Below are 12,361 nucleotides of genomic sequence, written 5' to 3'. Positions count from 1 at the left end.
AGAGAGAGAGAGAGAAAGAAAGAGAGAGGGAAAGAGAGAGGGAAAGAAAGAGAGAGGGAGAAAGAAAGAAAGAAAGAAAGAAAGAAAGAAAGAAAGAAAGAAAGAAAGAAAGAGAGAGAGAGAAAGAGAAAGAGAGTAAGAAATTAAAAGACATCTCATACATGTAATAAGACAACAAATTAGTAAGAAATTGAAAAACATTGCAGGTACACGTAATAAAAGAAATTGATTAATTTTGAGACAGGATCTCATTATGTAGCCCTGGATGGCCTTAAACTCACAGAAATCCACCTGCCTCTTTTTTCTGAATGAGTGCTGTGATTAAAGGTGTATGCTACTATACCCGCTTAAAATTTTTTTGTATATGTAAGGGGTATTTTGCCTACATGTATGTTTATACTCTGAGTCTATGCAGGCCAAGAGAGGGCATTGGATCCCCCTGGGGTTAAGGTGACATCTGGTAATGAGCTGCCATGTGGGTGCTCTTAACCACTGACTGAACCATCTCTCCAGCCCCTAAAAATTCTACTAAATAATCCATCCCACCCACTCAGCCCAGGACTAGAGAATTAACCTAGAACTTTGTATAGCTAGGCAAACACTGAGCTATATCCCAGGTAGTGTCAATCTGTAGTGAAGGGTGACCTTGAATTCCTGATCCACTACACTAGCCTTTGCTTCCCAAGTGCTGGGCTATAGTCCCAGTTATTTCCACCAGACCCGGTATGTATGTGTGTGTGTGTGTGTGTGTGTGTGTGTGTGTGGTGTATGTGTGGTGTGTGTGTGGTGTGTGTGATGTGTATGTGTGTGGTGTGTATGTGTGTGTGTGTGTGTGTGTGTGTGGTGTGTCCTGCACCCTTAGGATCATCCTGAATCTGCTTCCCTAACACTGATGTAACAGACATACACTCCTGTGCCCAGGCTTTTAATTAATAATGTTTTGTTTTTACTTTTGAGATTATAGTATAATTATATCATCTCTCCCTTTTCTTTTTTCCCTCCAAACCTTCCTACATACCCCTCCTTGCCTTCTTTCAAATTCATCACCTCTGTTTTCATTAATTGCTGTTATATTCATATATGTATAGGCAGTGCTGTTATATTCATATATGTATAGGCATTTCTAAATACAACCCGCTCCATCTGTCTAGCGTTACTCGTAGTATTTTTTTAGGACTGGCCATTGGTACAGGATAACAAGCCAGTGTGCTCTTCCTCAGGAAAGACTAGTCTCCCACTTAGAATCCCTGAGCCGCCTGCAGGTCCTGTAGAAGGGCTAAGGCCTTCTGGTCTGTCACCTGGCTCAGTCACGTTGGTGAGCCTGTGCCCAGCTTCCTAATGTGGGTGCTGGGAATCCAGACCCAGCTCCTCAGTCTTGCATGGCGGGGTCGCTCTGCCCACTGAGCTATCTCCTCAGACCATATTATCACCTCACTCAAGACTTTTGAAAATCCATTGCTCTATTCAAGTCCCTCACTCTAAGAAAGGGCACGTGTACCTAGCATGTGAGAGTGGTCTCCTCTCTCACAATCTGACACCCCTCATTGCTTAGGGTATGAGAGGAAGAAGCCCTCTAGCTTGCCCAGCCTCACTTTCTGGTTCTCTGGTCCCAGCTTCTTGTGTGAACTCCACTCATGGGTAGATTCATCAGTTCTTCATACCCCTTCCAGAAGGTTCTGGGGTGGCATTCCATGAAGGGCTCAGCAGTCCTGTGCAATGGACAGGGCCATTTGCTAGTTACAAAGCAGTGGGTAGGAGGAGGACAGAGGTTGGACATTGATCTGGGAGGGAGAAGGGGTAGAGAAAAAGGAACAAGTTCTAAGGTCCAGGAAGCTTGGGCCCTCTGGAACCAACACACCCTGGCCCTAGGAATCTGGTAGTGTTAGTGTACTTTCTGCTTTGGGCTGCTCTGAACACTCTAGTTCACTTCCCCTGCCCTGCCCTGTGGTACCCAAGATGTATCAGAAATGAGCTTAGGGGTCCTTTTTGTCCAAGACATCCAAGTGAGAGCACAACTTCTGGTGGGGGGGGGGGGGCTTTGTAATGTCAAGCGAAGTCTTCTTTGCTTCTGACCCGGGAACGGTAGGATGGGGCAGCAGCGAGGGCTTTCAGGGATGGTAAGACTGGAAAGTTGCCTGCCTGTGTGTGTCTATATCCACCCCCTCCCGCCCCCTGGTCACCTCCTGCAGACATTCAGAATGTTTTGAAAGAGTACCATCCATAGATTTTTACAAGAGAGTCAGTTCCCTGTGTGGCTTCTGATTGTTCATTCCTCTTTAAGCTATAGAAGGGATCCAGAACTGGCAAGGAGCAAGTCTGATGTGCTGGGAAGAAAAATGCTACCAGAGGCGGGAATCTTAGAGCAGCCATGCAGAAGAGGGCGCTGGGTGGGGCCCACCTCCTCCGGCGCGTTGGGCGTCGCCGCTTTAAGACCGCGGCGGCGCGAGCAGGTCTATGGTAATGAGCCGCCGCCGCCACCGCCGCTGCTCTGCAGAGCTCGCCCGCCCGCCCGGGAGGCGAGGGAACGCGGGTCTGGGCCCCGGACCGCGGCAACCGATAGCTGCCGCGGCGGGGACGCAGGGCGCGAGCGGGTGGCGCAGGGCCGTCGTTGGCAGCCGGGCCCGGGCCGGAGCGTGCGGCTCCGCAGACGCAGGTGGGCGATCTAACGCGGGCGGAGGGGACATTCTGGGGCTCGGGACCCGGGGACCCGGCAGAGCCAGAGAATCTCGCGGCCCGCGGGCGCAGGTAGAAAGCGCTCAGAGCGCAGGTGGAAGCGCAGTGTGAACCCGCAGTGGTCGCGGTGTCTCGGAAGCGGGCCCGGCTTGGAGAGTGGTGGGAGCCCGGCGCATCGTGGGCGGAGAGCGCGGCCCCGCCGAGCCATCTGGGTGCAGGCCCAGTGGGACGTACAGGTGGCCCCCGGGGACCGGCGCCCCGGCCCGGGCATGAGGCGCGGCGGGGCCGGCAGGAGCCGGAGGAAGAGCCGCCGCGGCTGTTGACCCGGCTGGCCGGGAGCAGGGAGAGATGCGGAGCCGGGCTGCCAGCGCCCCCCTCCCAACGCCGCTGCTGCCGCTGCTACTGCTGTTGCTGCTGCTGCCACCGTCGCCACTACTGGGAGATCAAGTGGGGCCCTGTCGTTCTCTGGGGTCCGGGGGACGCAGCTCCTCTGGGGCCTGCGCCCCCGTGGGCTGGCTCTGCCCAGCCTCTGCTTCGAACCTCTGGCTCTACACCAGCCGCTGCAGAGATTCGGGCATTGAACTGACCGGCCACCTGGTGCCCCACCACGATGGCCTGAGGGTTTGGTGTCCAGAATCAGGGGCTCATATCCCTCTTCCGCCATCCTCTGAAGGCTGCCCCTGGAGCTGTCGTCTCCTGGGTATCGGAGGACACCTTTCTCCACAAGGCACGCTGACCCTGCCTGAAGAACACCCTTGCTTAAAGGCCCCACGGCTCAGATGCCAGTCTTGCAAGCTGGCACAGGCCCCAGGGCTCAGGGCTGGGGAAGGCTCACCAGAGGAATCTCTGGGTGGGCGCAGGAAAAGGAATGTGAATACAGCTCCCCAGTTCCAGCCTCCCAGCTACCAGGCCACAGTGCCTGAGAACCAGCCTGCTGGTACCTCTGTTGCATCCTTAAGAGCCATTGATCCAGATGAGGGTGAGGCGGGTCGACTTGAGTACACCATGGATGCCCTCTTTGATAGCCGCTCCAATCATTTCTTCTCCTTGGACCCAATCACTGGTGCTGTCACCACAGCTGAGGAGCTGGATCGGGAGACCAAGAGCACCCATGTCTTCAGGGTCACTGCACAGGACCACGGTATGCCCCGACGGAGTGCCTTGGCCACGCTTACCATCTTGGTGACCGACACCAATGATCACGACCCTGTTTTCGAGCAGCAAGAGTACAAGGAGAGTCTCAGGGAGAACCTGGAGGTTGGCTATGAGGTGCTTACAGTCAGGGCCACCGACGGCGACGCCCCTCCCAATGCCAACATTCTGTACCGCCTGCTGGAGGGGGCTGGAGGCAGTCCCTCAGAAGTCTTTGAGATCGATCCTCGCTCGGGGGTGATCCGAACCCGCGGCCCCGTAGACCGGGAGGAAGTGGAATCCTACAAGTTAACAGTGGAGGCGAGTGATCAGGGTCGGGACCCAGGCCCGCGGAGTTCCACAGCCGTTGTTTTCCTGTCGGTGGAGGATGATAATGACAATGCCCCCCAGTTTAGCGAGAAGCGTTATGTGGTCCAGGTGCGAGAGGATGTGACCCCAGGAGCCCCAGTTCTCCGAGTCACCGCCTCGGATAGAGACAAGGGCAGCAATGCCCTGGTGCATTATAGCATCATGAGTGGCAATGCTCGGGGCCAGTTCTATCTGGATGCTCAGACTGGAGCCCTGGATGTGGTAAGCCCACTTGACTATGAGACAACCAAAGAATATACGCTGCGGATCCGGGCTCAGGACGGTGGCCGTCCCCCACTCTCCAATGTCTCTGGCCTAGTAACAGTGCAAGTCCTAGACATCAATGATAACGCCCCCATCTTTGTCAGCACCCCTTTCCAGGCCACCGTCTTAGAGAGTGTCCCTTTAGGCTACCTAGTTCTACACGTCCAGGCAATTGATGCTGACGCTGGTGATAATGCCCGCCTCGAATATAGCCTGGCCGGGGTTGGGCACGACTTCCCCTTCACCATTAACAATGGCACAGGCTGGATCTCTGTGGCTGCAGAGTTGGATCGGGAAGAGGTTGATTTCTACAGCTTTGGTGTAGAGGCCCGGGACCATGGCACCCCAGCGCTCACAGCCTCAGCCAGTGTCAGTGTAACCATCCTTGACGTCAATGACAACAATCCAACCTTTACGCAGCCAGAGTACACTGTGCGGCTCAATGAGGATGCCGCCGTGGGCACCAGTGTGGTGACCGTGTCAGCCGTGGATCGAGACGCTCACAGTGTCATTACCTACCAGATCACGAGTGGCAACACCCGCAACCGCTTCTCTATCACCAGCCAAAGTGGTGGTGGACTGGTCTCCCTTGCCTTACCCCTGGACTACAAACTCGAGCGGCAGTATGTGCTGGCAGTGACTGCCTCCGATGGCACCAGGCAGGACACAGCTCAGATAGTGGTGAATGTCACCGATGCCAACACCCACCGTCCCGTCTTCCAGAGCTCCCACTATACAGTCAACGTTAATGAAGACCGGCCAGCGGGCACCACAGTGGTGCTGATCAGCGCTACGGATGAGGACACGGGGGAGAATGCCCGAATCACCTACTTTATGGAGGATAGCATCCCCCAGTTCCGAATCGACGCGGACACTGGGGCTGTCACCACCCAGGCCGAGCTGGACTACGAGGACCAGGTGTCTTACACCCTGGCCATCACTGCCCGGGACAATGGCATTCCCCAGAAGTCTGACACCACCTACCTGGAGATCCTGGTGAATGACGTGAACGACAACGCCCCCCAGTTCCTCAGAGACTCCTACCAGGGGAGCATCTACGAGGATGTGCCACCCTTCACCAGCGTCCTGCAGATCTCAGCCACCGATCGAGACTCAGGTCTGAATGGCAGGGTTTTCTACACCTTCCAAGGAGGAGATGATGGGGACGGTGACTTTATTGTAGAGTCGACGTCGGGCATTGTGCGCACACTGCGGAGGCTGGATCGTGAGAACGTGGCCCAGTATGTCCTGCGGGCCTATGCGGTGGACAAGGGCATGCCACCAGCCCGCACACCCATGGAGGTGACAGTTACTGTCCTGGATGTGAATGACAACCCCCCTGTCTTTGAACAGGATGAGTTTGACGTATTTGTGGAAGAGAACAGCCCCATCGGGCTGGCCGTGGCCCGGGTCACGGCCACTGACCCAGATGAAGGGACCAACGCACAGATCATGTACCAGATTGTGGAGGGCAATATCCCTGAGATCTTTCAGTTGGATATCTTCTCTGGCGAGCTAACTGCCCTGGTAGATTTGGACTATGAGGACCGGCCTGAATATGTCCTTGTCATCCAGGCTACGTCTGCCCCCTTGGTGAGCAGGGCTACTGTCCATGTCCGCCTCCTCGACCGCAACGATAACCCGCCCGTGCTGGGCAACTTTGAGATTCTCTTCAACAACTATGTCACCAACCGCTCCAGCAGCTTCCCTGGGGGCTCCATAGGCCGTGTGCCTGCCCACGACCCCGATATCTCAGACAGCCTGACGTACAGCTTTGAGCGGGGAAATGAACTCAGCCTGGTCCTGCTCAATGCCTCCACCGGTGAGCTGAGACTGAGCCGGGCACTGGACAACAACCGGCCCCTGGAAGCCATCATGAGCGTGCTGGTGTCAGGTAAGGGAGATGCCCGGTGATGTTGGGGTGGGGATAGTGCTTCAGGGAGGTCTGGGCAGCCACCAGAGGTGGGGTGCCATCCAGAAGGAGCTGGTGACCCAACTCTCTACCCTGGATGGATAGCTCAGGGGCTGAGAGAGAAAGATCGGGCACCTGGCTTGAGAAGAAAGCCCAGGACTCCTGGCAGCTGGTGCAGGCCCCGCCTGCTGCCCCAGGCTGGGCTGGGCTGCTTTGGTTGGCTGCCCCCTGCCTACCAGACTGTGACGTGGTGGGGGGAAGTGTTGTGAGACTGCCCTGACTATGGCTGCCAAGAATTGTGAAAAAAAAAAAAAGGGGGGGGGGCGTGGAAGCCTGGAAGGTCCAAGAGCTGGGGGAGGGGAAGGGAAGACCTTGGTGAGGAGGGGGCGAGGCAAGTTGACTCCTCAGCACCCTGGCACCCCCATTAGGACGGTCCTATGATCTCACACGGCTTTAGGGACACGGGATTCCACCAAGGGGGTCAGGACCCTGCCGCCCTCTCAGTAGAGCTGCAGAAGACTTGGACTTTGTCTGGGGCATTGCTTTTCCCTCCAGGCAGAAGGAGCCTGCCTTGGTCCCCCTCCAGAGCTCCAGGCAGGAAGTAAAGCCAGAACTCATTGTCTCTGTCCAAACAGACCTCACTGTCCTGAGTTCTTGGTTGGGGTCTGGCTTGGGGGAAGGGCTGCAACAAAGCCAGGGCAGATGGACCTTTTGGACCCCTAGACTCCCCGTGGCTTTTTCTTGGGGTGCTAGGCCTTCCCTGCTAACCATGATGGCCCGGTCTCAGGGAAACAGACATGGGGGTCAGAGTGCACCGGGACTGCTGAGCTTTGAAGGCAGTGACTCCAGGGCCCTGACTTGGTGGGGAGAGAACAGATTTCTAGGGGCGTGGGAGCCTGGCCAGGACCCAGCCTGAGCATTCCTGCTGCTTGGTCAAGCGCTCAGCCTGCAGACTCCCCAGACAGCAGGACTTGGGGACAGCAAGCAGGCCTGGGTGACACTATTCTATCCTTTCTGTCACTTCTAGGGATGAGAAGCAAGGCCGGAGTGAGGCAGACTGGGAGGTGGGACTCGGAGTGGAGGAGGGAGGGACTGTTAACAATTTTTCCAGGGGTGAAGCCTGGCTGCTCAGGCTCCCCAGGCTCCCTTTGCACATCAGGGAAGGGAAGATGGCCTTAACCCCCCCCTTCCTGCTCATACTTCGTACTGGACAAACACTTCCTGGCCCCACCCCTCAGTTGTGGGTCAGGCTGTAAACCACCTGAAGCATCCAGTTCCCCTCCAGGAGAGGGAAGCCAGGAGTACCCTCACTTGAGCCCGACACAAGAGGCAGAAGAAACACCTCTCTCTCCCTCCTGCCCTCCATCCACAGCCTTCAGTAGTGAATCTGGCTAGATACCCAGGGGCCTTGCGAAGGACAGTGCTGCTTAGCCTCAGACGCAACCCTCTGGGCTAGAGGGAAGGCTGGGACTGCAGCTAGGGCACACTGTGGCTGCCTTTCTGCCCTTGTCCCCCTCCCCCCATCAGCCCTGACCCTTAAGAGTCAGTCACCAAGGCAACCCCAAAGTTCAGGAGGCTGGGTGAGGGGGACTGACGCCCACTGTCCCTTTGTCTTCCTTCTCTGGTTCTTTGTCTCCTCCTTCCCTCCCACCCTGCCCATGGGGACCCTCCTGCACTGCCTGTCTGTCACCTTCTCCCCAGCTTCTGTGTCTCTCTCCTTCTCCCACGTTTCCTCCACTGCTGGCTCTTTTCCTGGGTCTTTGTCTTCCCCTGTTGGTCTCTTGTGGTTTTAGATCCTGTCTTCCCTTCTTCCCTCTGGCCGCAGCTGCCCCAGCCCAGGCTGGACAGGTCCTGCAGCCCAAATGGTCCCGGCTGCTGCCTTCTTCAGACACATAGGAGAACCTGCCCAAGGCCTGCTTGCCTCACAGACAGCAGAGCCTTTGCCAGAGAGGGAAGGCTGGGAGGCTGGCTCTGGCATCTTCTCGGGTGCAGCTGGCTGAGGCCTAGACCCAGGTGGTGTTTCCTGGGTCAGAACCTACCCCACCCAGCTCTCTCTTCTGTCTAAAACAAGTCAGGCAATGTACAGGCCACTCCTGCTCCCGACGACCTGCCTCTGCGCCTGAGGAGTGACCCAGAGCAGGGCACGGGCAGGGGGCGGGGGGGGGGGATGACAAAGAGGAAGGAGAAAGAGCAATGGTTTGCTGGGATGGGGACATTAGCAGAGGGGCAGGTGGCCACAGATGGTGGGCCAGATGGGAAGCAAGAGACACGCTGATCGAGGAGCACAGACAGGCCTGGGTCAGTAGACGACAACATGCAGGAGTGTTGCTTCCCAGGGCCAGGGGATGGCAAGGATTCTCTTGCTTGTGGGTCTGGGAGTGCTGTCTGGAGAGCCCTGTGTTGTTGCTTTCTGTCTGGAGGGAACATCCCATCCAGAAAACACTGGGCTGTGACATCAGCTCCTGAACCCTGCTTCTGAAAGGAAGCAGAGCCGTCAGATGGTGACCCGTGGGCAGGCTGAAGGGCTTGGAGGACCGTGAGCTGCTGTCTCTGTACCCTGGTCAAAGCAGGAGGAACAGAGGTGAGGAGCAGTCGCCGGCAGCAGGCTTGTGAGAACATGTGAGGCCGCAGGGCATGCCCAAGGTAGCAGCCACTCCAAGTGTGACATGTACAGAGTAGGGTCCCGTATCTCCATATCTCTTTTTTTCCTCAGCAACACTAGCTCCCATCCTATCCCACTTGGATGTCATATTTTACATCTGATTGGAGAGTTTGCTCTGTGTGTGTGTGTGTTTTCCTTTTGGGTTTTCAAGATAGGGTTTTTCTATGTGGCCCTGGCTGGCTGTCCTGGGACTTGGCTCTGTAGACCAGGCTGCCCTTGAACTCAGAGATCCTCCTGCCTCTCCCTCCTGAACACTAGTATTAAAGACGAGCATCCCCACGGCCTCTCTTGCTGCCATGTTTTCAAGATACTTTTATGTACAAGGGATTCTCATGAGCATCTTAGTTTTTACTCAACACTCATTATGTGTAAGGCACTGTACTAACTAGGGACACCCCTATAGCCCTTCCAAGCCATGTCCCTTTCTCTGCCTCCCAGATTTCATTTTTAGTCTAAGCGAAGTCCATTGCCATGTGTATGCACTTTCAGGTGTGCATGGTACTTCTGAGCATAGGGTGTGTGGGTGGAGTGAGAAACCATCGCATGTGTTAGCACTTAGCTGTTTATAAGTGAGCTGGCTGCCTGGGGGTATGGCAGGCAGACCTTTGGGTACAACTTGGTGAGCCAAGTGAGTGATGAATAACAAGAGGCCCTAGTGCCAGAGGAGAGACCAGCCCAGTGGGGCTCAGGGTGAAAGCTGCCCACATTCTCCACCCCTGCCTACTTTCTCCAGCTTGGAGCAGTGTGTGTCACTACCACTGGCTGAGGTGGCTCAGCTGGATTTCTTGGGGTGGGGAGCCCAGGCTACCCAGAGTTGTGTGGGTACAGGGCTCTGTGTAAGAGGTGTGGCGATGGGCTAGCAGGCTTCCACGGAAACACTTGGGGAGCTGAGTGTTGAGGGGAACCTGGCACCTCTGACCAGATTCACCTTCCACACAACCTGCTACAGCAGACTGAGAGGCAGGGTCACAGTGGGATTGAGAAGTACAGGGTAAGGGGTGGCAGCCTCTCGTGGTACTCTGCGCCCTCTAGAAAAGCAAGCAAAGAAAAAACAGTTGTGGAGCAAAGAAACCCAAGGACTGGTCTCAGGGGGCAGGGTGTATACTGAATGGGGTGACAGGCGGAGATGCTGGAAGGCAGTTCATGCGTCACGCCAAGGAGTACTGGAAACACACAAAGAACAGTTTTGAAAAGTCTCCTTTCCTTAAGCACGTATGGGGGAACCCCCTCAAGGAAGGACTTGGCCACAGGTGATTCATCTCATTGGCCGCGTTTATGCCGCCTAGAAAAAGGTTTTCTTGAGTACCTTGCAGGATATGGGCTGGATTTTAGCCTGCTTGCACCGTCTATTCCTGATGCTTCCTCCTCGTGGTGCTCCCTCCTCCTGGCCCTCCTACTTCTCATCACTCCTTTTTCTTGGTGCTCCCCACTGTTTTGTTTTGTTTTGTTTTGTTTTGTTTGTAGCCCTGTGTAGCCCTGGCTGTCCTGGAACTCACTCTGTAGACCAGGATGGCCTTGAACTTAGAAATCCACCTGCCTCTGCCTCCCAAGTGCTGGGATTAAAGGGGTGCACCATCACTGCCCAGTGATGCTCCCCACTTCTAATGCTCTCTCCTTATGGTGCTCCCTCTTCTCAGTACTTCTTCCCGATGGTGCTCCCTCCTCCTGATACTCTCTCCTCCTCGCTCCTTTTTCTTGACCCCTCCTCTGACTATCACACAAGCCTACTCCCTCCTTGCTCTAAGCCAGGGTCTTGTGGCTTGGCACACCTGCTTCTGCCTGCCTTCCCCAGGGCTGACGTTGATCCGTGTTGCTTCTCTTCAGATGGTGTCCACAGTGTGACAGCCCAATGCTCGCTACGTGTCACCATCATCACAGATGAGATGCTCACACACAGCATCACGCTGCGCTTGGAAGACATGTCTCCAGAACGCTTTCTGTCACCACTGCTGGGACTCTTCATTCAGGCCGTGGCAGCCACGTTGGCCACACCCCCGGATCATGTGGTGGTCTTCAATGTGCAAAGGGATACTGATGCCCCAGGCGGCCATATCCTCAATGTAAGCCTGTCGGTGGGCCAGCCTCCAGGACCCGGGGGTGGGCCACCCTTTCTGCCTTCAGAGGATCTCCAGGAGCGCCTGTACCTCAACCGCAGCCTGCTCACCGCCATCTCGGCGCAGCGGGTGCTCCCCTTCGACGACAACATTTGCCTGCGGGAGCCCTGCGAGAATTACATGCGCTGTGTGTCTGTGCTGCGCTTCGACTCCTCTGCACCCTTCATCGCTTCCTCTTCGGTGCTCTTCCGGCCCATCCACCCTGTCGGGGGTCTGCGCTGTCGCTGCCCACCAGGCTTCACAGGCGACTACTGCGAGACGGAGGTGGACCTCTGTTACTCAAGACCCTGTGGACCCCATGGGCGCTGCCGCAGCCGAGAGGGCGGCTATACCTGCCTCTGTCGGGACGGCTACACGGGTGAGCCTAGGGCAAGAGACAATGGGGGTGGCCCTGCAGGGCTGACGCTCTGGGCCAAGCACAAATCAAGCTAATAATGGGGCTGCCTCGTTCCTTCTGAGCGTATAACCTATAGGCGCATCAGCCGTTCTTAGATCCTGCTTGGTAAGTCGGAATGAGGAGCCGTGTGCTCACTGTGCAAGCCCACACACCCACGCTGGCACATGCCGCCTGCACACAGACCCACTAAGACTGTGTAATTGAGGTCAGTCCAGCACCTGGCTTCGTGTTCCAGCTTTCCCACTAATAGCTGTGTGAAAATGAGCGAGCTACTTAGCTTCTCTTCCCGCTAGTATTTAAGATGGAGATAACCAATTTATGTAGGTCAAAAGTTGCTTGTGAGGATCCATGTCAGTAATTTGACAGGAAGAGAAAGCTGGCTTGTGTGGTGAGAGTTGGCTTTTGTTTGAGGAAGTCCTGGGTTGAGGTGACTTGATCCACTTCGGGGTGTTTCTGGCCGAGGACCAGGCCTTCATAACGCTGAGTGAATCCCTTCATTAACCTGGAGCCAGACTTTCCCCACCCAGGAACTGGAGGAAGGCACTGAAAGGCAGGGCTTTGGCGTCATGGGAGTTCCAGGGCACTGGACCTGTGTAGCCCTGAGCAGCAAGGCTCCATTTCTGCCTCCCTATTGGTCTGCGGCTGCAGGTCTCTTCACACCCTGCCCCACCCTACTGGCTCCCTTGCTCCTTTTCCTTCCCAGATTCCCAGGCTTCATGTCCTCCAGCGCTAGGCGCTAGGCGCACTGGCTCTGCCAGTAGCGTAGGCAGGCTCGGTGCCTCCTGCTGCATCCTTCTGCTTAGAACTTGCCAGACTTGACTCCTCTGTGCTGCTGCTGG

General features: G+C 56.0%; 1 protein-coding gene across 2 annotated transcripts in view; it reads left to right on the top strand.

Annotated features, from left to right (window-relative positions):
- Positions 1-2,936: 2,936 nt before the first annotated feature.
- The window catches only part of Celsr2 (cadherin EGF LAG seven-pass G-type receptor 2), a 23,261-nt gene continuing 13,836 nt past the window's right edge, over positions 2,937-12,361 (top strand). Inside the window, exons 1-2 of one of the 2 annotated variants that reach the window (XM_021196368.2) lie at positions 2,937-6,331; positions 10,836-11,483. In XM_021196368.2, coding sequence (XP_021052027.1) covers positions 3,022-6,331; positions 10,836-11,483 — 3,958 coding nt within the window. In that variant the 5' untranslated portion in view covers positions 2,937-3,021. The remainder of the gene's footprint in view (positions 6,332-10,835; positions 11,484-12,361) is intronic. The other variant, XM_021196366.2, reaches the window with a different exon arrangement.

The sequence above is a fragment of the Mus pahari genome, chromosome 4 (genome assembly GCF_900095145.1).
Source record: "Mus pahari chromosome 4, PAHARI_EIJ_v1.1, whole genome shotgun sequence".
NCBI classification, from domain to species: domain Eukaryota; kingdom Metazoa; phylum Chordata; class Mammalia; order Rodentia; family Muridae; genus Mus; species Mus pahari.
This window is presented reverse-complemented; position numbering and strand designations above follow the sequence as displayed.